Genomic DNA, 27,674 nt, shown 5'->3' with positions numbered 1-27,674 from the left:
CACATCTTTGTTCCCTCTGCCTAACACAGTTCTTTGCTCTGAATGTTTTCTTTTGAGAAGCATTAAGGGAACATCTAGTAGGTTTAGTTGGATTTACTTTGACCTTTCCTTATAATAGACACCACAACATTCAGAATTTGATTTCATAAGTTCTTATTGTTTAATAAATTCTTCCTAGGAAGAGGTAAGTTTACTCGTCAGGGACTTCCTTGGGGATTAAAGAAGAAATAGCTAAACATTAAAATGGAAAAATGAATTAACCACCCATCAAGTAATCAGTCGCACTAAGCTGATCTTTAACAGGCACTGTCTTTCTGCTGGAGGGGTCAGTTCTAGTGTTTCCACTCACAGTTACGCTCAGATGTCTTGTTAAACAAGTGCCCATTATATGAACTTGACGTTGATACATGCATTAGGGGGGTGCAGCTATCCTTGCAGCATCATGATGACATACTATCAGAGTCAGACAGTGCTGAGGTTCAATTTGTTTTCCAGGGGTGGGAACTGGGTTGCCACAAACCAGCTCGTCTCTCCAGGCTTTTTTATGCACAGCTTTCATATGGAATCTGAGGTTAAGGATGAGCCAGCAGCTGACCATGGTCCATTTAGCACGATTGACCCCAAAGAGGCTCTGAACATCCAATTGTGTTTGTGGTTATAGGTAGCTCTGCGGATCTTCACTGAGTCCAACCCAAGACTCAAGCTCATTTGCTGGTGCAGTTTGGTGACCACTAAGTGCAGCGGTGGTGATTCTTAGAAAGGATAAGAAACTGAAGGCTGCCCATGGAGCTCTTCCCTGTAAGTCATCTATGTACCCCAAACAGATGATGCTCTGGAGATACCTAACAACAAGACTATCCGACCACTCAGCTAAGATGCTCTAATATTTGTCAGAAGACAGGGAAGACTGGTGAGAGACTCACTAACGTACTTCGCAAAGGATGGTCTCTCACTGGTCTGCCCTGTCCTCTGTCAGAAGTTCTGTGTGCTTATGGGCAAGGCAATGGAGTTGACAGCAAGTTTGGTCTCCAGTCTCCAGTCTAAGTCTAAGGCTTACAGAGAGATATGGGCTGGAGGAAGAAGCTAAAAGATGATTTCCGTCATGAGTTTTGTGTGACACAGAACACCAGTAATGCTCCCTAGATTCCTACATGAAGTATAATGGAAATGAGAGTTTCTAAAAATTCTGCAAGAAATATAGCACCTTAAGAACTCAGAGACAATGAGGGCAGTATCCAGAGGAGCAGAAGGACCAATGGTCAGGAAGTGATGAAACATGAACCATCTGTAAGGTGATGCCTGAGGGATGCTATTGGAGGAGCAGCAGTGACAGCGAAAGTTGACTCACTCATGAAAACATGTGAGCATCCCCTGATGACTCCCAAAAATACTTTAGGGGAAAGGGTGCAGTAGACCGTGTCACCAAGGTGGAGGCAATGAGACATCCAAGTTGGGGTACTGACTTATTATAACTTAATTTGTACCCACAGACTGGTGAGACCTGAGGCAAATTTGAGTAACAGGAGTTACTTGGAGGTTAATTTCATAACAGCTTTGTACCTTTTTCTTTAAAATTTGTTTTTAATTAATACTTTTTAAATCTTCTTTATGTACTTCAGGTTTAAATGGAATAGCTTTTGAAGTATGCTTCAATGTCAAAATCTTAAATTTAGAAAGCATCTCTTTCTGTCAACTTTGGCTTCCAGAAAGAAGGAAAAGCTAGTGATAAAATTAATGACAGTGGACTTATACCAGTGTGCAATCATTAGAGGTATATACTAGTTTCTGGTACAAAGAGCCTGAACTTTGAAATCAAATAGACTGCAATTCAAATCATGTCTCCATCTGAGTCTCTGTTTCTTTATTATTTAATGAGCTTAAACTGTCACTGCACTGTTTTGTTTGAGGACTACTTTGCAATAATATTTATATATGCAATAGGCACTTGATATATAATTACTAATTATAATCAGTATTATTACTACTTTTGAGACTGAAATGTATGGAAATCAGAAACCTAGTGAGGCTCAGAATAAAACACAATAACCAGAGAATTTCCCTACTATTAGGCACTCGTTTCTCAGTCACGTCAGCTTTCTAAGAATTTAGTTTCTCAAAGTTTATAATTCCTGGAATTGAGGTACAATGGCTTCTTTGGCTTTCCAAAGAAATTACTTGAGATACAGACATGGCTATTTTGCATTTCTATAGACACTTGCTTGACATAAAAAAGTTAGTGTTATCCCACTTCAAAAAAATTAAATTCAAGAGGACGGTGCCGTAGCTCTGAAGGCTGGTGCACAAGAGTCAGAAGATCTCTAGAGAGAAGTAAATGCCAGTGAACTCTCCCATATTGTCCAGGCTTTCACTTTTCTAGCAGGGATGCTGATGTGGGCTTTCCTCTGAGGGGGTCCCATGAACAACACAGAGAGTACATTAGACTAGTCCTCTAGATTAGCAGACATTTGGTCATGTCCGAAGTTCACAAAGACATTGTGCCACAAGGCCCTTGATATTTGCTTCTGTCCCAAACATGCACAGTTAATGTAAATCCTGCTCTTCTGCAAGGTCCAAACTCTGACCCATCCACCTCACTCCATGTGCCATGACCAGCAAGGCTACCAAAGCAAGAAGTGTTATTATTGGCAATACAGCCTCGACACCATTATTGGACCAATAAGACATGACAATATTTTCTATGTACTAATCCTGGAAGCCAAAAGTATAAAGAAATGTTATGGACTATTTGAACCCAGGGACACTTTTCTAAGTGTGGGCCTTATTGACAGGATCAAATATTTAAGGACCATTTGGTGTGGACAAAACATGCTCATGGACATTTTTGATGAGACTAAATTTCAAGAACCTTTCGATGTGGTCTCTAGAGAGGCCACGTGTCCATAGAGTCAGACAGACGCAAGTTTAAATCTCAACTCCCTTACCTACTAACTGGCTACCTTGGGGAAGTGATTTACCTTTCTTTTTCTTCGTGGTAAAAGTTAATAATGGTAATACCTACCTTAGAAGATGGTTCAGGTAAATGAGACAATACATGGAAAGTACTAGCCTGTGTGCCTTTGATAAACACTAATTTCATTCCCCCCCAGTTCTCCTGAAGTGCTAATAGTTAGGGGCTTTACTTAGCATAACGGTGGGGAACAGCATGGAAAACAGGCCAGTCAGATTCCAGTTTTGGTAAAAATGAGACTTTAGGTAGCCATAGAGCAGCATGAAAGCCAAAGAATCCCCATAAAAGGCCAAGACCCTACCTTGGCCATCTCAGAGCTCAGGAGGAATCAGCAACAGGACCACTGAAGGCTTATTCCACCTCCTCATTTTATTTGGGGCACAGTCCCAGGTCTGGAGGCTCACTAGACTGCTTCCTATGGGACATACTGGGTGACCTGTAAGAGGGATCTTGTTACTACTTCAATGTATAATGTCTCATACGTGATCAATGAGGGCAACCAGCCTCAGAATGGTTTCCACTTAGAGTGGGTTGAATAGTATCACCCCAAAATTTTATTTCTGTGTCTGTAATTTCACTTCAGAATGTCTCCTTTATTTGGAAGTAGGGTCTTAGAAAGATATCATTGGTAAAGGTGAGGTCATACTGGATTAAGTATGGGTCCTAAATCCTAAATCCAATGACTGGTGTCCTTATAAGAAGAAGAGAAGACCCACAAGGGAAAGACAGTCATTTGAAGATGGAGGCAGAGCATAGAACGATGCAGCTACAAGCCTAGGAAGGCCAAGGGTGGATGGGAGCCACACGAAGCCAGAAAGAGGCAAGGAAGGATTCTTGCCTAGAACCTCCAGAGAGAGAATGATCTACTGACACTTTGATTTCAGAACCAGGACAGAATAAATGTCTGTTTTCAGCCACCACATTCGTGGGCATTTGTTACAGCTACCCTATGAAACTAATGCGTCACTATCCTTTATACTATGATTGTATGAGTTTTCACAGGATTTCCCCTTCAGCAGTGATGGCTTTTCTTCCTCCTCTGCAGTTCCTTTTCATTTCACCACAGTTCTTCTCCCTGCCACACTCCCCACGGCCTTCGGGTCCCCAGTTCCTGGTCGTGTTCTAGCTTCCACACGTTCTAGTGTGGCTCTTGGCTCCCCTAAATTCAGTGTGTCAATCTCGTCATGACAGAGGGGCGAATAGAGTGCCAGGCCTGAAGTTCCTCCACCCACCACTAACCAGCTGTGACCCAAAATCATGGCAATTGACTACTCTGTGCTCAGATTCTTCACCTGCAGAGCACAAATGAACACCAGCCCTGCAACCACACAGGCCACTGAGTTTTACCCTATGATAAATGAGAAAGGGGTTTGTGAAAGTGAAGGCTCAATTAAACCTGTGAGACGCTATTCCACTATTATTAGAACCCTCGCTGAAGACAAAGGACCTGGCAAATTGAAAGTGTGCATTGCTGATTTCAGAGCCATTCTCAGACACCTCCTTTCCTCCAGGTGTTCACCTCACGTCTGCCTTTACAGGCCATGGAGTTGATTCAGGGGAGGAAGGGCCATGATTGGTCTTTAACTTCTGGGAAGTGAAGCTTTTAATATCATTCCTGACAACCCCAGAACTGGTGCCAGGACTCCCACCATGACCTGGGCAAGATGAAACGTCAGGGGGATAGAAAATGCTGGCTATGTTTCTTAAGTTCTTGCCTTTCCTTGAGTCTGAACTATTAGGAACAGAGGTACTTCAATTCAATTTATTGGTAAACATGTCCAGAGAGTTGAGCACCGTGGAACTTTTATATGAAAGAAAAAAATAAACAACCTTGACAAATAAGAAAATTTCAGTGATATACCTACTCTTTTAAGTAAAAAAAAAAAAAAAATCCCAAATTTAAACTGGTCAATCCTAATTTAAAAGGCAGTGGAGAAAGTGAAATATTAATTAAACTGAGCCAAGTAAGTAACAATTACACTAATGATGTTTTTCCCTCTAATCATTAAACTCCTAATTTATGTCATTTTTATCTAGATTATTTGTGGCATTTCATCAATTTTAAAACACACCTTTTTTCACATTTTGACATCTATGAAATTGGGATGCGTCCATGTTGCTTCTCATTTATAATTGCCAAGCCTTGTTGTTGTTGTTTTTTCCTTTCTGAGTGGCACTTAAAATGTGAGTGCATTTTATGATGAAGGGGTCTTAGAGTCTAGGAAATACAGTATTTTATTTGATGAAGATGGAAACTGTGACACTTGTAATTATATTTCTTTTTCTTTTTATAACGGTCTTATCAAACCTCAATGTAACAAGTGTGATACATTTTCTGCCTTGGACATACAGACTTGTACTGTTTGCTATAGAATTCAGTCATTTGTTCTTTTTGAGAACAAATGCATAATTAGAAAAAGAGGATATAATTTTGAGAGCAAAGAATAGAAAAAAACTAGATTTAGAAATAAAACTACAATCCAGTGCAAGGAAAAATGAAACAATTCCACTTCCATAATTACAGCCTTGCAGAACGTCTTCATAGAGCCCCGTGAGTTTTCTGCTTGAGTCTGAGCTAAGGATATGGCAAGACTCCTGGTTTCTAGCCCCAGACCTGCTGCTGGATAACACCTTGTCCTTTCTGAGCCTCAGTCTTTCTTGTCAGACAAAGCGACTGAGCTGGATGGTTTTTGAGATTTGATCTATTTCTAGGATTCTCTGATAATGCTCATTGAGGAGATTTATTTGCACAGACATGTTAACGTCTCGGGTCCACAGAGCATAACTGCTCCTGGGTCTTACCTGCGTGGTCGGTAACTTGCTGCAAATCTTCATTTGCAGAGACACTATAAAGAAACCAAAGTATTGTGAATCAGACGATGTGCATAAATGAATTATACTAACTTGCTTTTTAATCAGACAAGAGTAAATGCAGAGTCAAGCTTTATTACAAGAAGACTTTCAGAAACCAATGAACAGCGGGGACTGAAATAGTAATCTATTTTGTACTTTCAAACCAATATATAACGTTTGCAATAATAGAGTAATCCATCAAGCTCCCAGTTCAAATGAAAATCTCTAGGTGTCCATGTCACACCTTGCCCCAGCAGAATCACCCACATTATTTCCATGGATCTTTGTGAGAGAAATGTGGAAGGGCACAAAGAAACACTTACAAGAATCCGGAGTCCAGCCACTGTTGAATACTTTCTTGTTTGAAATCTTCTACAATTGAGAAGAAACAGACCAGTCAGTCAAAGCACAACCAGCTAAAATGACTCCACTTCATTATTCAGCCACAACCCGTTTCCTACATGTTTAGTCACATGTTTCTATAAGGATACTCGTTTCTCTCCCAAAGCAAAACTTCCTGTGTTCCATAATCAGCCTTTCCTGAGAATGAAGTATAACCTTGCCAAAAGACTGTAACTTAAAGAAAATGTAAAGAGGAAGAAAAAGAAATCACCAAAGAGCAGGAGGAATTTTAAATTACCTGGAGTGAATGCGAAGGTTGAACAAGCACATGAGACTTGTGTCTTTCTCTTGTTGAATGTAAATCACCCTGGAGCTTCTCCCTATTAAATCATGACATTTCCCTAAAGCAGCTAGCCAGGGATGTTTATTTGCAAGGAGTTCTCTGCCAGGTTAGAAACCAAATTTGCATTCATTCCAGGGACAAATTGCACTGGACTCGCAGAATTACCAAAGACACCCTGTGTTAAAAATTCCCGTCTTTTAAGGTGGATCTTTATCACAGACACAAGAAAGAGTCAACAGGTCAAAACAAGAGGCTGTAAAGGTTGCATTTCTTGTTAAATATTTGTTTCCTGTTAAATATTTGTTTCCATTCTGGTTAGCTACAGGAGACCCTGGGCTGATTTTCTCTGATTTTATCTTACCAAAGAATAAGGTACCTGAATTACCCTCTCACAGAGTATCTGGTGAACCAAAAAGGCCAGGTGGACATAAGAGGTATTTATTCTTCAATTGAGGTAATGTGCAGGGATGAAATGAATGGGATGGTGGGCAAAGGAGAAACACCATCAAACAGTTATTATACATGATAGTGGAGGGAGAAGTTTTCTTACTTATTATTCTTTAAACTATTAAAGTATTATTGATGCCTCATGTAAGACGCAGCAAATAAGAGCGTTTTGATAAAATGTTTGAAGTCTGGAAGGAAGTCTCATGTCCCTGGCATGGACTCCGCAAAGCTGTGGTGTCCTGGGAGACTAAGGATGAAGGGATGCTGGAGGGGAAAGGAAGCAGAGCTCATTCTTGAGTTGGTCTGTTTCCATCAAGAAGCTCTGTGTTTCGAGTGTCTGCAGGGGAAGTCAGAAGTGCCATTTGAGCAGAGGACCTGAATAGACATTTCTCCAAAGAGGACATGCACATGGCCAGTAGATAAATGAAAAGATGCTCAATGTCACTAATCATCAGACAAGTGCAAATAAAACCATAATGAGATATCACCTCACACCTGTCACAATGGCTATCATCAATAAATCAACAAACAACAAATGTTGGCGAGGATGTGGAGAAAAGGGAACCCTCGTGCACTGTTAATGGGATTCCAAATTGGTGCAACCACTATGGAAAGCAATATGGAGTTTCTTCAAAAAATTAAAAATAGAATTACTTTATGACCCAGCAATTCTACTTCTGGGTGTTTAGCCGAAGAAATCCAAAACACTAATTCAAAAAGATATAGGAACCCCAGTGTTTACTGCAGCACTATTTACAATAGCTAAGATATGGAAGCAACCCAAGTGACTATCAGTAGACCACTGGATAAAGAAGAGATGGTACGTATATACAATGGAATATTACTTGGCCATGAAAAAAGAATGAAATCTTACCACTCAGTGACAATGTGGATGGACCTAGAGAGTAAGATGCTAAATGAAGTCAGACAGAGAAAGACAACTACCATGTAATTTCACTTATATGTGGAATCTAAAAAACAAAATAAATGAACACAGACTCATAGATACAGAGAACAAACTGATGGTTGCCAGATGGGAGGGAGGCTTGAGGGCTGGTTGAAAAAGAAGAAGGGATTAAGAAATATAAATTGGTAGTTACAAAACAGTCATGGGGATGTAAAAGACAGCATAGGAAATGTAATCACGAATATTATAACTATGTATAGTGTCAGGTGGGTATTAGACTTGTTGGGGTGATCACTTTGTAAGTTATATAAATGTTGAAGCCCTATGCTGTTCACCTGAAACTAATATAATATTGAGTGTCAACTGTAATTGCCAAAAATATATACAATAAAAACTATTGGACTTCCAAAAGAATAAAACAAATGCCCATTTCATAGAAGTTTCTGGCATCATGCCAGGAGCACTGCTATGTTCAAAGCCAAGTCCTTGTTCCAAAATCATGTGCCCCCAGCCCAAAGCCCCCACATCCCTCAGCACCTGAAGCAGCACAGTTTCAGACAGCCCTGAGGGCCCATTCTCACCCAGCGTGGGGATGGTGAGACTCTGGCTTTCGTCCTCAGAGCCAGGAGGCAACGGCACATCCAAGGGAGCCCATGCCTTCTTGGTGGACCTCAGGATGTCTCTCCTGCTCTTTTCCTGGCTTCCTTGAGGGTTGTCAGATCCATGTGACTTCTCCGCCATCGTAAGAGAATAATTCAGCACACTAATTTAAAACACACACAAATCAGACACAGTGAGCTCAGCTTCCGTGCATGGCTCAGCGAGAGAGAGAAGGCCAGAATGCTCACAGCGCAATGAGCAGATCCAGGCTCACAATCTTTGGGAGCCTGGCTCACCCACCCAAGCCAAGTTCCCTGTTTCAATGCAGTGAAATGGTTCCCTTTCAATGGAGAGGCAGCTGGAGACCAGGGACTAATGTGGCCTCACCCGTCACCAGGCCACATCTGCACTACAGTGGTCTGGGATGTGGATAGAGTAAAGAAATTAGACTAGTGGATACACCCAGCCAAGGAGGAAGTTTAAAAGCACTGATTAACGTAATAGGTACCCTTCAAATTTATCCAACAATCTCTATAAAAATATTTTTAGAGACGCAGAATACATTTAAAAAATGAGGTATTTGGCAATAGATCAAACTGGCTGAGTCTCACCTCTGCAACTTACTGTGTGGCCTTGTGTGAATTAATATAACCTCTTTGCATTTGATTAATTTTTTACAGGGGGGATGAATTGTACTGAATTTTAATAGCTGTCAGCCTTAGTGGAGTACATATTATGTGTTAGATTCTATGCTGAATTCTATACAGCCTTATTTATCTAATTGTCAATAAAGGAAGTAAATCTAAATGTCACAATTTTGCAGTAAATTGAAGAACAAAGGGGTTAAGCTGCAACCCCAAGGCTGCATAGCAACAAGGATTTAAACCCTGGCTCTGTTCCCATGACTATGAAGCTGTACCATCTACCCTATAGGGTGGTTTGGGACTATTAGAATATTGATAACTATATTTTGCAAGTGGCACAAGAAATAAAGGCTGCCCTCATTATCTCATTTGACATTTATTAACATCCTTATGAGGCTCAAAGAATAAGGGAAGGAGACAGACACTTAGAGCAGCTGCGTAAATCGTGTAAACTCCCCAGACTATCAGCACGTTGAGAACAAGGGCCTCCCTCTTACTCATCCATACGTCTCCAGGATATGACTGAATTCTCAGTACATAGTAGGTGCTCAATAAGTGTGTACAAAACCAAAGTAGCAAAGCTAGGGTTCAAAATCACACTTTCTAACTAAATTCTTTCTATGTCATCTACTTAAATTGACATTACCCCGTTTCCCTGAAAATAAGACCTAGCCAGATAATCAGCTCTAATATGTCTTTTGGAGCAAAAATTAGTATCAAACACGGTATTCTACTATAGTATAGTATGGTATGGTAGAGTATATAAGACCCAGTCTTATATTATATTAAAATAAGACCAGCTCTTATATTAACTTATATTATATTAAAATATATTAATTTTTGCTCCAAAAGACGCAGAGCTGATGGGCCGGCTGGGTCTTACTTTTGGGGCAACACGGTAGTTTATTCTTCAAGCTTAGAGAGATGACAAAATAGTCAAACACCCCCTTTAGCAGCATGTCTCGCATCCCTAAACTTATGCATAACCCCTGATCACAGGACACATGGACCACCATTTCTAACCAGCATTTCAACAGGGCGAGTTATTCAAATTCATTGTAAGCATCTGAATATTCTAAGTACAGGTGAACATTCTAGGGGCAACTGGCAGGAAGAGTCTCCTTATATACTTTATCTAGTAAAATTCCATCATTCGTGGGAAATGTAAATACATGTTTATTGTAATAGTAAATTACTGCAAAAATTGATGACAATTGTGATGACTATTAATATTATATTAAAAAATAAAGGAATTAGTAAGACATTTCAATTAATTATACACTTGGGCAAAAGGGGGACATTTAATACCTACATTAACAGTGAGCATTCTAGCCAGCAAATTTCAGAAAGTCAACTTTAGGAATATCCTCTGGGAATAAATAAATGTTTGTAAAAATTTCAATGATAATCCAAGAAAAAAATAATATAGATCAGATTATATTTCTAACCTTTATAGAATTGTTTGGTAGACTAGAATTCGTAACAGTAGAAAAAATAACCTTTAGACACTGCATTTAATTTTTAGTTATTTAATTTTACATAAGCTTTGGGTCTTTTGAGTAAAACTGAGTTCTCTTTGGCAATGTCTTCTGTCTCGTGCGTGCAGATTATAATCAAAGCACCAACTCTGACAGTGCAAAATTTCACAGGGCAGAAAAACTCCAAAATCATGCTTAACGATGTTCATGAAATATCAGACTCAATAAAGGATCGGGGTTTGAAGAAAGGAATAACATATTATGAAAAAATAAAATCCCCTAAATATTCTTGCTCCTTTACTGACCTTGCCTGGAAGTCAGTTTCTATTTAGCAAGAGAGATTTTGCTCTGTAATGAGAGCAGGAGGTATCAAGCAACTGACAAATTGCTGAATTTGTTGAATTTTAACCTAGCCACCACTTTTTCAACTACGAGTATAACACTAAAAATGATCAAAGTTCTAGATAAAAGTGTTGCTTTATCGGTACGTCCCCAGATGTCTGTTCTACGATAAATGGCATGTTTGACCTCACCCTCCAGCCTTGAACAACCAGTGAGGACGTGCTCCCTGCCAGCACAGTGGTGCCTGGCTTTCGAGCAGGAAAAAGTGTGCCAAGGAAAATGGGAACCTTTGCTAAATGCGAGGGTCAGGGGCCAGTCTGTAAAGAAAAACTCTTCTGTCCCCCTCTGCTTTAGTAGATGCCTTCCCAGTCAGTAAACACATCTGCTTCTGGAAATGGATTCTCTGATGCTTAGATGACCTTCCTTTGGCATCCACTGGCTTGACCCCCAGAGCAGCCCTCTGGAAAGGGACACAGATCAGGTGGCAGCCCTGAATTGCCCAGCGGACTGACAGGGCAGAAGTTATGGCATGTGGCCTCTGCCGTTCCCTCTAGTTAACTCGTCTGTCCCCAGGACATTTGGAACCAAATTCTTGCCAGCGCTGACTTAGCCCAAGGTGAACCCTCATCCTGGACTGCGTTGTTCCCTGTGCAGTCAGAGCCTTCTCTCTTTTCAGAGTATTTCTATTCTGAGTACTATGTCATTAATCCTTATGTGTATAAAGAACTTCCGTTGATGTGGGAAATGTCTTATATTATGATGATTAATTTAAAAAAAGAGGATGCAAAACTATGTATACGAGTATACCAAGAACTCAATTTTATTAAAAAAAAAACAAAAAACAATGTATTGAAAAGACAAAAAAGAAATGCACTGAAATGTTATCAAGTGTTCATAATTTTAAAATAATTAAGTGAGGAAAAAATTGGTTTTGTTTCATTAATCTTACATCACATTTTCTTTCAAGATCTCAAAAAGGGTCCAGACTTGCCTTGTTCCCTTCCAGCCTCCATATACGGTGACGTTCCCAGTAGCAGGATTTAAGAGAAGTATGCAGAAAGAGGCATGTGCCCCAGGATCCTGCCCTTTTCCCAGCGGTACCGCCACTTACAGAAGTTTAAAAGGAAGCCTCTAGAACCCCCCCGGCTCTCGAAAACATGATGACCAGAGCCCGACACCGTTCACCTCCCTACACACACTATGTAAGGGAACAGTCCTGCGAGGCTGACACGCTGAGAGCACTGATTCGCGCTTCTTACCCTCAGAGACCACAGGACTGTGCCCATCACATCTTAGAGCCATGTCCATTCAGCAGGGAATGCTGCCTCACCTGGCCCAATTTACCACCCTCCCCACACTGTTCCAACCCCTGTGCCCTCTGCAATTCATGGACTGTTACCCACTAAATCCCCTTTACTCTAAGCTCTTCACTGAATGTCTCTTCACCTCCTTTCTTTAATTGAAACCTGGACATAACTTCCTTGGCCACGCTCTCAAGATGTGGCTTTTTTTTTTCTTCTTTTTTTTTTTTGCCTATTGAAATGGGACCATAGTCTTAGAGATGGTACACATTTCCTCCATGTGCTTCATTGCTGCTTGACGACTTTCTTTCCTCTGTTCTTTAAAGAATATACTACCAGACTCTGTGGGCATCCACACCTAGGACATTTGCCTTCATTTACTGAACATGATAAAATCGTATTTCTGTTATCTTTCTAGAAGATTTCATTATCAATCTACATGACCCATCAATACCTGACCGACCACTCAGTTCAATAATCTGCTCACTTGTAACACTATCCATACCCCCCATTCTCTTTATAACCCACTCAAATCAGTACGCTAATGGTCGACTATCAGTTCTTACCATTTTAGATTTTTCAGCAGCATTTGATGGAGTTGACCACTTCCTCTTAATGGAAATAACTTTTTCATTTGTTTTTTTTAATACCACACTCTTCGAGATACCCTCCTACTTCACTCAAAGCTTGTTTCCTCAAGCTCTTTTCCCAGTTTTCTCCTTTCTAGCTTCTAAACTTTGAGTGCTCTATATTTCAATCCTCTTATCCTCTCTATCTACATGCTCTCCTTATATGAGTGTGGCTTTAATTTTTCTTCTGTAATCCCATTGTTCAATGCAAATCACATTGTTTTGTTAAGTCTGTGTTTGCACTTCTGTTGAACCACCCTGAGATTTTTTTTTGGGACCGAGATCCTAGCTCTCATATCATAATTGTATGGAAGAGGTACTCAGTGTACATTTGTTGAATGAATTGAGAAATTGAGGAATTGGAAGTTGAGGAATTGAGAAATACCAAAGCAAATTTGGTTATAAAATCATTAAGGATTTCATACATATGCATACATACCCACGTGTGTATGTGTGTGTATTTTCTACCTCCATTTTGAAGCAGAGTTTTCTGAGTAATTACCTGATGCCCACTTCTGCCATTTCAACCAAAACTATCTGAGTAAATACTTTCTTTTACCTTCTCTTATGTGCCTAACCAACAGCTAACAAGCAGATAAAGATCTTAATTCATCACCAGGGAAACAAAACAAGTAACTTATTTTAATGAATCACCAAATAGTCAAGTGGTGGAATGACATTGGGCATGTAGTTTTCAGTTGTCTTGGATTGTAATTTCCTCTTGCATAACATGAGAGAATCGGATGAGATGACATAACTCCATAAGTTGATTATCCTATTTCTAGCCTCCACATAGACTATTTAATACTTCACTAATGGAGCTCCCATTTAAAAAATATTTTAAAGTTATGTCCATCAAAACTATACAAGCAAGAAGAAGAAAACATTGCTCCGATTACTCATAGGTTAGGGAGACCACGCAGAACCGCCAGCAGCAAAGCCAAGCCAGGAATGCCCTTTTGCTCTTCTTTTTTATCCAAGTATCAAAGTCCCACAAACACTTGTCAAGATTCCCAAGTGATTCAGTGAAGTAAAGGCAGATCCTGGGGAAGAGAGTGTTCTGTCAACACTCTGCCGGGAGGAACAAGCAGTCTGTGATGACTTTTTCTGTGGGTGGCTTCCTCCCACCAGGAAATATGTGAAGGGTGCTCGCTCTTGTCATTTCGGAGCAAGCTGGATTTAAAGACAAGGCAGTTATGCCCAAGTTGGGAACCCAAAGTCAGTTCTCTTGGGCATGGAGTTTTCATCTTTTGCTGGTGAAATAAGCAAATGATTAGTAATTCACGAACCGTCATACAGCTTCCTGGAAACTTGAAATGCTTGCAAGTCTGGTAAAGTTGGATCTCCTGATTTATCTACTGCTAGCCCAGTTCCAACTCCTTCCCCACTTTAAAGTGACTTTTATTTCTCAATGAGTCCCAGTTTTCTCAACATTTCTACTTTTGTCTTCTCAACATCTGCCTTGCCTCCTCCTGAGGAGGGAGAATGAAAGGGTGTGGGAGCATCTATGATCTACTGCTCATCTCCATTCTCACATCCTTGCATCCAGGTCCCTTCATGCACACCATATTCTGGATGCACAGAATTCCTGTTGTTCTCAAACTTGCCCTCCTCACTGATCTGACTGGGGGAAGATCCCTCTACTAGCACCACCCTTCTCTTTACTGGATACCATTTCATGAATTCAAACAGAACTTATTCTACAGAACTTTTTCACCTTATCACTCCCGCCCTAGCCTGCTTAGGCCACAGCAACCTGTGCAACCACTACTGTAGCACTTTTCACACTCAAGTCAAGTAGTTTATGTACACTTCTGCCTTTCCCACACAACTAAATGGACTCCTTGGGGGCAAGAACCATGACTGACACATTTTTGTATCCGTGGTACTTAGTGTATGACATGGATAATAATAGGTGATCGGCAATAACCCTTTAATGAATGAATGATTACTTCTGACCTTGGACTCTGTCTTTGCTCAAGGGGAGGGGGGAATTGTGACTTACTCATCTTTGTAGTTTCTATCGTGTCAGGCACATTACCATGCACTAATTGTTACAAAAGCACATTATACAAATGAACTAACAGATAAAGAAATTCAATAACGAAATCTACTAAGTCCATTCAATTAAATATTTTACTGTCTGCTGTGTACAAAGAAACTTTGAAGAGCTTACAGTTGACTACAAGAAATAGTATTTATTAACTACATACTGTGAAGCAGACTATAATATGCATTTTAAGAGAAGTACAAAGCAACTGTTCTCAAATAGTAAAGGAGGAAAATGTTTAGTCAGGGGCATAAAAATAGGCTTCTTGGAAGGGGAAGTATTGGCCCCAGCTCTTGAAGATGGGATAATGGATAGGCAAATGTTCCAGACAAGGGGATTAAAATGCATGTGTGCAGAAATTTCACCAAAGGGCTATTAAGCAGTGGCTTTGCAACAATTAAACAGATGTTCTTCAATGTTAGCGTACTGAAATCACAAGTCATCTTAACTGATGGTGCGATGATTAATTTTATGTACCACTTGACTGGGCCATGGGGTGCCCAGATATCTGGCTAATCATTATTTCTGGGTGCAAACGTGAGGGTGTTTCCAGAACAGATTAGGATTTGGCTCAGTAGACTGAGTAATGCAGATTGCTCGTCCCAATGTGGATGGGCACCATTCAATCTGCTGAGGGCCTGAATAGAAGGAAAAGGTGAAGGGAAATTTCTCTTTTTCGCTGCTTCACGGAGTGAGCTGGGACGTCCGTCTCTCCCTGCTCTGGAACTGGGATTTGCACTATTGATATTCCTGGTCCTTGGACCTGGGAATCAAAATGGAACACCACCACCAGCTTTCCTGGGTCTCCAGCTTGCAGATGGCAGATCATGGAACTTCTCAGACCTTATAATTGTGTGAGCCAATTCCTTACACTAAATCTCTCTATAGATAGATAAATAGATGTTGACATAGATATTTCTCTCTAGATATCTATACATACAGACATATCTACCTATTTCATTTCTCTGGAGAACCCTGACCATTGTAGATGGTTATTTCTCTTAATACCTTTAGTTGAGCTTTATTACACCTTTCTTCCATATACCTTTCCTAATACCTTTAAAAAATGACTGGTCAAGCAATTCACTTTAAGATCTTCAGGGGTAAACATCTCAAGTTTAAAAATATATTGTTATACAATAAAAATTGCATCACAGTTCAGTCTAATAGGGAACCATCATCATGGTAAAATTCTTAATTACGTAAGTGAGAAAGTGTTTTGTCCAAGAACACAAATAACTGGTAGTGAGGAGAAGAGATCAAGATTTAAGCTCCTGTGTCTAATTTCCTTTCCCACCTGGACTGTTTTAATCCTCTGATGTCTGAGCTGTCTTCATCCCTCCTTCTCCTGCATGGCCATAACCATAAAATCTCAGGGAATGTAGAGAAGGGAATAGGTTTATTCCTTATGAATGATTATAAGAAACTGTCATGATTTTACAACTTTGTACCCATTTGTTATATTGGGAAGACAAAGTCTATCCTAGATAAAAATCCAAATATACAGAAATAGGTTACTTATGCATTACTGAAAAGAACCCTCCATTAAGGCAAGTAGATTTTTTTATTATTTTCTATAACTGTATGTGAGTCTATAATTATTTATAAACTAAAAAAAATCATTTAAACAACAAAATACAAAACAAAAATAGAGTCCCAAATAATTCATTAAAATAAATTTCCATAGTGTTGAGGATTTAATGGGAAAAATGAAGTGAAAATAGTCCTAGAATAAAATATTGGTGAACATTTTTCTAATCTTCAGGTGGTAAACGCCTGTGGAGAAATGATACGGAAGGTAATGAAGAAATATCATAATGGATTTAACCAGATAAAAATTTACAATTTACTGTGGTGAAAATAATAAACATGTCAAATAGAAAAAAACAAAACAAGTGTAAAAATATTTGCAGTATATGTGACATTAGAAGTTTTCATGTCCTTAATGTATGACATGAAATTACAAATCAAAAAGAAAAAGCTACATAGAAGTAGAAGCAATGTAATGAACAGGCAATTCAAAAATAGAAAATCGATGACTGAATGATTGAAAAATATAAATTAATGAACCTTATTACTATTCAAGGAATGAAAACTAAAAAAAGAAGAGTTTACCATATTCAATTCTCAGCTATAACTTCGTTAGAGACAGAATACCTAGAAGGTGGGGAAATTGACACTACTCAATGTTTGTGGAAAGATTAATTACCTAACTGGAAAGCAGTGAGGTGATATGTACCAATGTATAAAAGGTACAGACGATGGGGAGAAGAAAAAGTGATTTTTAGAGTAGAATGCCAATAAATAGTGGTAGAAGGAGTGATGGAGTTAGAAAATCATCAACTGAAGGTCATGGTAGTAATAAACCATTTCAGTAATTAGGTGTCAAACTGAGCCAGTGAAAGTGCATGAGACATAAGATATCTAAATTTTCTCAAAATATCTCCTCAAGAAATACACAGGGAAAAACAGTACGTTTGCAGTGAAGAAACTTAGTAGATACCATCTTCACCAAGTGGTCCTTATTCACGTCTCAGGTAATGGGACGGAGTAACATCACGTCCCTCCTGATATGACGCACTGAGGACATCTTGTTTCAGTGGCATTCCCACCAAAAATGCATAAACTGAATCTAATATGAAGAACTATGCCATACGTCCAACTTGAGGGACATTTTACAAAGTGTTGAGCCTGTTCTATTTTAAAACTGCCAATGTCATGAAAGACAAATGTGTCCTTTAAGATAGTTTCTTTTGTACTCTGCAGTACAATCACAAGTATTATAGAAATGCTTGTTTTCTCTAGATCCACTTTCTTCTTCCCGAAACCTTCAATAACTTGTTGGATTTGCCTCCGTAGCCCACAGAGGTCACCCTGTGACTGTGCAGACCGCAGGCTTCCCACCACGCCTGGACCATGACCCGAGCAGATGAGTGTGTTTTCCAGGTTTCGAACGTTCAGAGCACCTGTGCACCCAGCTCCCCCTGGGCTCCCTCTAGAGTCCCAGAGGAGCCTGCTCTGGGAGATGACCAGCCCTGAGGACAACCCGTGACAAGGGGATCAATAGCTCCCAGCACACTGGACACCCACTTGGGCACACTGGTGGAGAATCTCTGAGCAAGGCCATTTAGGCAGCACTCTGGTGTCAACTATGACATAAAAACATGATCATAATCTATTTCAATAGCTCATAACAACATCTCACGTGTTAACATTATGAGACAAGTATCACTGAACTCTGAACTCATTTGAGTATTTTGATGACTGCTTCCTCCTTTTAAGGTTTTAGCTCCAGGATTAACTCATTTCCTAATATGGTATACTAAAATAATGATAATTAGGTAATCTTTCAATGGGAAATTATAGTGAAAGGTTAACAGTGAGAAAAGTAGCTGCTCTTTTCTTTTCTTACAACCTTCTTCAATCTGTAGCCCTAAATCAAGTTGCCTGGTTTAGCAACTAAAAACACAAGACGTGGAGTTACATTTGAATTTCAGATTTAAAAAAAATTATTTAAGGAGAACTGGCTTTGGGTGGTGAACACACAATGGGATCTATAGATGATGTAATACAAAATTGTACACCTGAAATCTATGTAACTTTACTAACAATTGTCACCCCAATGAACTTTAATTTAAAAAAAAATTTAGCATAAGTATGACCCATGCATTATTTGGGATACATTTATACCCCCAAAATTGCTGTTTATCTAAAATCCAAATGTAACTGGTGTCTTTTATTTACCTCACAAGCCTTTCCCTGAACCAGTTTTCTCCAGGCTTTCAAAAGGAGAAGTTTTTACTTCAATAGCAGATTCCACCTGTACCAAAAAAATCCCACATGGTCCCAGCATCTCAAGCTCAGTTTTCATATTTAGTGAATTCACTGGTTAATTTAAAACCAGAGTTTAACTGTTTTGCTTCATCTTAATGAGCTAGACCTCCCTCCGGTAGTAAGGAAAAAAATAATCAGTGAACGTGACACAAAAGTCCCAAGATACAAAGAATAGCTACAAAAAGAAGGAAAATACAATTTCTGCATCTCACCTCAGAAATATTGCTTGAAACAGTACTCACAATACAGGGGAAATAAGCTAACAATTTTGATCCTAGAGCATTCCCGTCACCTGTGTTTTAGACTTTTCCATGTTAATGGAAGCCACGCAGGGAGTCCTGGGTGCTGAAATCATCCAGGCCAGAATCCATGACAATTAGATCACTTATCTTATTGCTAATAGCCGGTCACACCGCTGCAGGTAGAAAAGATTCAGAACATGCCATCACTGCCCTTTTAGTCCAACTGAGAAGAAATGAGAAGAACTAACATCCCCTCCCCCAAGGATGGAAACGTAAGAGTTACTATACTAGAAGAAAGGTGTCTTAGCAGAGAAGTGGCCCTTGAAGTTCGCTGCACTTGTTTACAAAAAGTGTCTGTAGAGGTCTTAGATGCCTTCCTGTCTCCTTCAGCACTACAGCTGCTACCACTCAAAAGTCTTTATGACCACAGAACTGTGACCCAAGTTTCCATCTGTTCTTATTTAAAAGTTAGTCATAGAAAGCCAGGACAGTCTGCTTACCAAAATCCATGGTCAAGTTGAGGATCAAGGTATATATATATATAGTGATTCTCTCTCTACCCTGCCCTCTAAAGAAAGAATGTAAGAAAGCAGTTAGAAATGGCGGGAGTTCTGAGGAACAAGTACTGGACTCAGAGGAAGAGCGTATGGGGAATGAATATAATGGTTCCAGTTGTGTTTTTATTTCTATGAACCCTTCTGCTTTTCCATTAATGCCCTTTGACCTGTTGGCAGTGAGTGGCATCAGCTCTGAATGCAGGACTGAAAAGTACTTTGCTGAGGCAGTAAAGCAAACTTGTCTTAATTTGGTTACCATGGTTATGGTGCTGTGTGTTACCACCCCCGATGATTTGCATTGCAAACCATCACTGAAAATGAGGACAGCCGAATTTGATATTCTGGATGGAGAGATCGAATTCCCAGGAACTTCTTGAAAGTTCAGAGGGAACAAAACATAAATACTCAGACATTCTCCCAAACCCATAAAGAAGGAAAGGGAACAAACTGTACGGCTAATATCAGTCCTCTCCTCCATGAAATTTCCAGATCCATAATGTATTTCTGTTGAAAGATTCAGGTAGTTTCACTTTAGAAAGATTAATAAGCACATCATCAACCTCATTTTTTAAAATTAAGTTTCACAATCACATTCAGCATGCATCCTTGTAAAGAACATAATACTAAATCACTACCTAATGATTATTACATTCTTGATCCATGCATGCCAACAATACTCTTCATTTTAATAAGCTGTATTATTAGAGTTTGAAATGATGGAAAAGACCAAGTGCATTTCAAGTTATATTTCACGTCAAACAAACAGGAACCCCAATACATAAAAAGGACGTGCTGAGGTTGCCTTCAAGGGCAATGAGGGGAAAGAAAGGGCCTCACAACATCTTCCCTCCCCCTCTATGACAGCTGTGAGTTTCCTCTGCAGAGCCCCTAGCTTCAGTGAGCAGGATTTGAAAAAGCTTATAAGCTGGCCTCAAACATGTCCTGGAAGATTTCCCTTGTCTTTGAGGCTTTCTCCCACCTCCACCAGCAGTACCTGAGACCTTTACTCTCAGAAGCCCAGGAATGTCTCGAGGCCTGAGAAAACACTAGCATTCTCTTTCTCCTGTGGCATCCACTACTCTCTTGGTCCTGAGGAGACCAGAAAGTGTACACCACCTGTCGGGATGTGGTGGTCTTAGACAAAGGCTAACTGACAAAGCAGATATTAATTGAAATAACATATCCAGAAATACACTTGGAAAATGAAGTTTCTATGTTAACACGTTTCATTTCAGAGGATTTCAATAAAAAGTGATTTTTAAATAAAAATTGGAATGCAATTGCATCCACAAAGAAACTCTTAATTACCCATGTTTTAGCTACCCATTAGTTACATCTGTGTTTATTTATTAGTTCATTTATTGGGAGGTTGTAGAACACAATGCATTGGAATCTGCATTCGTAATTAGGAGAATGGGACCCTATCTAAACCCGGTTTCTACTAGAATGGTTTTGAGAAAATCAATTCCTCTTAAGAGGCATAGTTGATTTAGAAAAATAATGTGTACATCATTGAAGAAACAAAAAAGCTTTCTGCATGAAAAGTATAGAAGGTATATATCAAAATACCAAAGTGTGTGAAATGATGGGCAATTGATAGCCAATGCTTCGTTATTCTAAGGGATCTCACAGGTAGAGCTCTCAGCCTAGTTTTGAGGATCTGGAATAAGCATCCTGGAAAATACACAGGCTAAGCTTGGTCCTGAAGGAGAATAGCAATTAGTCAAGGAGGTTAGGGAGAAGGGAATAAACTGCAAAGGGGAGGTGGTCCAGTTAGTAAAGATGTGAGGGTAGGGCAAAAGTGAGATTGGGAATGTGATGCCATTCGTTTTCCATATTTTCAATAAGTAAATCATTCTTATTACCTTGATTTCTTTAGACCTACATAGAGTTCTTGTAAAAGGATGGCAGGGATAAAGAAAGTGAGACACAAGAAAACTAAGTGATTTCACAGTGTCACAAAATGAATTTTTGACATATTAGCCACTAGAACTAAGGTCTCAGGAATCCCTTACACAACGCTTCTACCATTAATACGTCATCCTGGGAAAACAGGCTAAAAGAAGAGGCAGAGTTTTAACGTATTCCCAATTAACTGATTTCACTTGTAATCCTTTTTGTCTGAAATAGCCTTCTAAAGGGTGCCGGTAAGTAAATGTAAGCCCTTATTCTCTGCTTGGGGTGCGGAGAAGAAGGTTGATACAAGCAGAGGGACAGCATATGCAAAAGTCTAAGGGCAAGAGAGAGAACGGTCCACTTGAAGAACTGCAGGAATCTAAGTGTGGCTACTAGATAATATATGAAGAGACAATGTCAAGTGACAGCTGGAGAGGGAACGAGTAACCAGGACATGAAGGGTTCACATGACATTAAGAGGTTTGAGCTTTATTCTGAGGGTAGTGGGAAGTGACATGCTCAGATTTCCATTCTAAAAAGTTCCCTTGCTTCAATATGGAAAATGGAATGAATGGAAGAAACAAGACTGAAGACAGGAGACTGGGAACCAGGTGAGATGTTATATAACGGTGACTGCAACCGTGGCCTCAAGATGAGAGAGAAAGATATGTTACTTTTGAACTAAAATCAGTAGGTGTTATTGACTGATCCACTATGTGGGGGAGACAGTGGTCAAGATTATTCTCAGGTTTCCCACTTGGTAAGTAATGAATACCATTTCATTTATTGAGCAGGAATTACAGAAGGAGCTGTAAATTTATGGAGGGACATAGTGAGTTTTGTTTTGCAAATGTAGAGTTTGGGGTTCCCATGGAAACAGAAAGGGGAAGCTTGGTATGCAGTTTGGATAGTGAGTCTATAGAGTTCAGCAATGAGGTCTGGGCTAACATGCATATCCATCCACAAAACAGATCTTAAATGAAGCTATGGTGACAGATGAGTTCACTACAGGAAGGAGCCTGGAGTGCGAGTATGGTCTAGACCAAGAAGGAGAGCAAGGTGAGAGGAGAGATTAAGAGTGCCTGAGCAGAAGCAGGCATGTGAGCTCTGGAGAAGTGACACCTTGGATCTACATGAGATGCCAAATTATAATCATCACATTGCTTGAGAAGTCTCGAATAGAATCAGTCGTATTGTTGGACTGTCTAATGGGTTCAAACTATCAGAAAGAGAGAGAGAGAGAGAGAGAGAGAGAGAGAGAGAGAGAGAGAGAAGACAGTTGACACTTTTGGTTCAAGGGTTTCTAAACCTGAGTGTGCATGGGAGTGCCTAATCTTAGAGGTTTTAGTTGACAGGTCTGGGGTGCGATGAGAAAATCTGCATGGTTATCAAGTTCTCCAAGACAACTCTGATGCAGTGAGTCATAAGAGCAACATTTCAGAATCATTGTTACTGGTTAGTGCACCCTTTCTCTTGCTTGAACTCTGACCAATTTTGTTTCTTGACATTGTTCTTCTATGCATATGCCCACTTCCTATTATTAAACATTTAAAAGCCTATTAATTAGGCTAGAAGAGTTGTGCTACTCTTCCCACTTTCATCCTGGGCAAACCTCTCCTACAGAGAAGATGTGAATGATGATAGTGGTGATGGTTTTAATGCTCCGAGGCAGAGCCTTGGGTGGGAAGAGAGAACTTCAGGCTTCCTAGCATCTCCATCAGACCCACACTTGTTACTAAGACTAATTGAAGCATTTCCACTTTATAAAAAGAATTATGTCCACACAGCTTCAAAGGTATACCCACTCTCATTTCAACCAAGTTCTTCCCATAAAAGACTTTTATGCTTAACAGTGGTGACGAAAATAAGATGAGATGATGATAATGCTAGCCATCATTTATTATTGTCTTGTGCCAAACCCCATACTAAAAGTTTTACAACATTTTCTTACTTGAGTCGACCAAGAAACTTAGGTGGAAGTTATTTCATCCCCATTTTATAGATGAGGAAACTGAGTTACACAGATATTAAGCAACTCACGCCTAGTGACACAAATCATAATGAATAGAGCCAGGAATCAGGCAAAACTAGGCCTATCCAATTCCCAAATCCATATTCTTAACAATTATAATATATATACATAATATATATATTATATGTAATATATACGTAATAATATGCAATATATATATTCATTCTCAGAGTTCATAGAAGAGAGTACCAGAAGCTCCTGTATACTTTCTAAATGCTCAGTTTTGGGAAAGAGAGAATAATTTTTCAGAGATGTCAGAATCTTTCTCAGATTTCCCATGATTCTGAACAGAGGAGAAGTAGATTTAGCCCAGTTTTTCTGGTTCCACCAAATTGAGTCAGAGAATTGATTGTCATATTTGTTGAGAGAGTTTCTAATCAGGCCCAGGAGCCCTGACTAAACGGAGACAAGGGCTAAAGCTTAAGCTTTCCTTCCTTCTACATTCATGCAAAATCAATCAAGCTCAATATTTTTTGAACATTTCCAATGAGCCAGAAACTTACTAGAAAAGACCATCCCCATGTACAATATAGTTAAATGATGATTGGGCTGATTTATAGGTTAGTAAGCTACAAAAATAAATGGGAGGCTATTCTTTCCTAAGGAATCTTTAGCAGATAATATGATGCTAAATGCTTAACATGAGACTCAGTGACCCCAAATAGCTCTGTGTTCCACTTGGTGGAGGTTAAGATGGTGTTTCATTTTAGGAAAACATTTCACAATGCTTGTTATATTTTATCCCCTAGAGTTAAATTTGGCACATCGAGGTCAACAAATACTTGGTATTCCTTCTCATCACCATAGTTCCTGCTCAGCCAATTCAGTCTTTCCACAGGAAAGATCTAAATCCAATTCTGCCCTCACTGTGAAGAGTTCCTCCTCTTTCACCCTTATTTTGCCTGTGCTTGGCCCTGAGCACTTACCACGTTGTAGCTGCTAATAGACCACTGATTCTCTACCGGAACTGATTCTACCCCCAAGGGAACCCTGGGCAACATCTGGTGACATTTGTGGTTGTCACAGTGGGGTGGAAGATGCTGCCAGTGTTTATTGGTTAGCAGTCAAGGACACAGTGCAACACGCCCTAATGCACAGAGCAGCCACCTTCCCTACAAACAAAGAACTTTTTAGTCTTAAATGTCAAAAATGTTGATATTGAAAAACCCTGTTTTTCAGTAAATTGCTTAAGACTTAGTGCCACAAGTGCTTAGTTCCAGCTCTGGCTCCAACACTTAACTACCTGAGAGACACTGGGCAGGTCTCAGTTTCTGAGACTCAATATTGTCACCATTAAAATGAAAATACTTATTTTACAGATACTCTCCTCCCAGAATTATTGTGGGGATCACTGCACTCATGCATTAGAACAATCACCATTCGATGTATTGGGGTTGTATATACGATGTGGACAATAATAATAATAATTGTGCAGGCAGTTTGTATGCATAGCTCTAGAGCTCAGTAATGAAACGTAGGCTGGATTTTAAATCCAAACTCAAATCTTATTCATTTAAGTTTCATCTCAACAAGTATTTACGGAGCAGCCTCTCCGGGGTAGCATTCTACTAGGTACTATAGATATAAAAATAAAATAGTCTCCCTGAATTAAGGAGCTCTTTTATTAGGATGGAGATAGAGTCATAAACAGAGTTGTAATACTATGTAAAATAACTCAGATAACAGACGATAGGTAACTAAAAATTGTTAGAAGCAGAGCAATTCAAGATATATTTTAGAAGTTTATGGGCTGCATTATTACTGGCAACAAAAAAATCCCCACTTTCTTTACTACTTCACTTCCCTGATCCCCATGGAGGAAAATGTACAGTCTTATGGCTTAGATTACCCATACTCGACAGAATAGATCAAAGATGGTGGGAAAACTGAAATTGCTTTTTAACAGTGAATGTGTTAAATCTGACTATATAGAAAATAAAATGGAGGCAGCTCTGTAATCTTTAATTCTGAAATGGATTAAAGAGCCGTAACTCAAAACAACTGCACATGCCGTGACTTGCTCAGTGCTGTAACTGAGGTATAATATGGTTTCAGAACGCAAATCAATGAATGGTATTTGGGGGAAATTTTCTAGGACGCTCCAGGCAGCTGGACTGTATTCCTATGTACTTTGCTCATAGGAAATAAATGGCTGCTCAATAAATACCTGATAAACTGAATTGACTTGACACAGTAATATAGGAAGTGGGCACTGTTTTTGCCCCTTTCTCCCTAACACACACACACACACACACACACACACACACACACACACACACTCCCACTCCCACCTGCAAGATATAAAAGGCAGCTGAAAAAGCTCCTGATGGCCAAAGCTGGTACGATTTGAACACACAATAAGTAAATCAGTATTGGATTATAATCCAAAGCTTAAAATAAATATCCATGAGTCCATCCTGATATAAATAAATGATTGAATAAATGAATAATTGTGAAAGAATAGACAACTATCCTGGGCACAAGAATTCCAAATAATGTATGTAGAGACTCCCCACCTTCACAGTTCCCATTCGTTGGGTATGGGCTATGCACTTTATTCTTTATTCCAAAGAATAAAGTATGAAAAGAGGCGGGGTGGGGAGAGAGTAACTATAGTGGAGAAACCTGACGTACGCAGCCTGAGCTAGAGGGTCAAGGTTAACATCAACCGTGACGTCATGTACATCCCCTCCATACGATACGATGACAGTGCTGCTTTATCTCTGTGATCTTCCTCCCTCACACCCACATCCTCAGTCTAATCATGAGAAAACACCAGACAAACCTCAACTGAAGGACAGTCTACAAAACACGTGATCAGTTATTCTTTAAAACCGACCAAGTCATCAAAGACAAGGGAAGTCTCAGAAACTGACAGTCAAGAGGAAACTAACAAGGCGTGACAACTAAATGGAATGTGGTATCCTGGATGTGCTCATGGAACAGAAAAAGAACATTAGGTGAAAACTAAGGAAATGTAAATAAAGTATGGACTTGAATAAATAATGATGTATCAATATTGGTTCATTAGTTTTAATAAGCATACCATGCTAAAGTAAGATAACAGGAAAAAGTGGGTATGGGGAACTCCCTGGACTATCTTTGCAGGTTTTCTGTGCATCTAGAACTATTCAAAAATAAAAAACTTGCTTGTTTTTGTGGTGGGCCTAGATGGTATTTAGTATATTGAATCCAATTCTGAGATTCAGTGATTTTAAAATAAGATATTTGTGATAGTGCACTAAGTGACAAATAGCAGCAGGATATATATACAACCATTAAAATTACACATATATTGAGAGAGACTGGAAATGTATACATGTATGCACAATTGTGTGCACATATCTATGTAGAATCTACAATCATGATATGAGTATATATATAATACAGTGTTAAGAGTAGTTATCTCTTGATTGTATGCTTCTGAACAATTTTTATTTTACTTTTTTCATTTTATTTGGCAGCATTTTAAGAACAATTGACCTAGGACAGATTGTTTTTGTAAAAGAAAAAAAGTTAACAAAAATTTTGATTTTTAACATGATGAATGGTGCCGCCTGGGCTGTGTGCCCCTCCTCCAAGCCCACCCAATACCTTGTTTTACTTCTGTCATTGTATTTACAAGAAATCATTTCATATATTTATGTTGTTGGTCTATCTTCCTTCCTAGATCATCAAATTCTTAAGAACAACAACAAAAATCTCTCACTTCTGCATCTCTACTATCTTGGGCAGAGCCTGCTATATCGTGCATTTTCGGGTACAGGCAGAGGGCAATGCAGTGTAAAATCTTGGACAAGCAACATTTTACGTATGTAAATATTTTACATACGTAAAATGAGAGTTGGGTTACTGCCATATCTGAGGTTCTTTCTAGATCTAAGATCCAAGATTCTCTGCCTGTCTCAATGAATTAGACATAATTTCACAAACTAGGAACACCAGAGAGAGTCTGGGACTTGCCCACATTCAAAGTGACACTGGTGTTGAGTCTGAGGATGACACATTGTGATGTGGAGGGAAGAGTCCTGAGGTGGACACAGCCCTGAGGCTCTAATTACGGCTATGTGAGAATTTGGGACTTGCCCAATTTCTTCTTTTGCATCTACTGAAAGGTGATGGAAGATTGAGATTTAGGAAATATTTGCTCTGTGGGTTTGGTTCGCAAAACCTTTTTCTGTAGGTTTTAAATACTTTAGTATTTGCAGT

The 27,674-nt window shown here is 39.4% G+C and overlaps 1 protein-coding gene across 4 annotated transcripts in view; it reads right to left on the bottom strand.

Annotated features, from left to right (window-relative positions):
• The window catches only part of ITPRID1 (ITPR interacting domain containing 1), a 124,205-nt gene that overhangs the window by 92,814 nt on the left and 3,717 nt on the right, over positions 1-27,674 (bottom strand). For 3 of the 4 annotated variants that reach the window (XM_019726208.2, XM_019726211.2, XM_019726210.2), the window contains exons 2-4: positions 8,442-8,623; positions 6,145-6,193; positions 5,771-5,814 (exon numbers count right to left, since the gene is read on the bottom strand). In XM_019726208.2, the coding sequence (XP_019581767.2) occupies positions 5,771-5,814; positions 6,145-6,193; positions 8,442-8,601 (253 nt within the window). In that variant the 5' untranslated portion in view covers positions 8,602-8,623. Of the gene's footprint in view, positions 1-5,770; positions 5,815-6,144; positions 6,194-6,461; positions 6,682-8,441; positions 8,624-27,674 lie in introns of those variants that run through there. The other variant, XM_074340963.1, reaches the window with a different exon arrangement.

The sequence above is a fragment of the Rhinolophus sinicus genome, linkage group LG09, assembly GCF_036562045.2.
Source record: "Rhinolophus sinicus isolate RSC01 linkage group LG09, ASM3656204v1, whole genome shotgun sequence".
In the NCBI taxonomy this organism is placed as follows: domain Eukaryota; kingdom Metazoa; phylum Chordata; class Mammalia; order Chiroptera; family Rhinolophidae; genus Rhinolophus; species Rhinolophus sinicus.
Note: the sequence above shows the minus strand (reverse complement) of the source record. Positions and strands in the feature narration are given on the sequence as shown.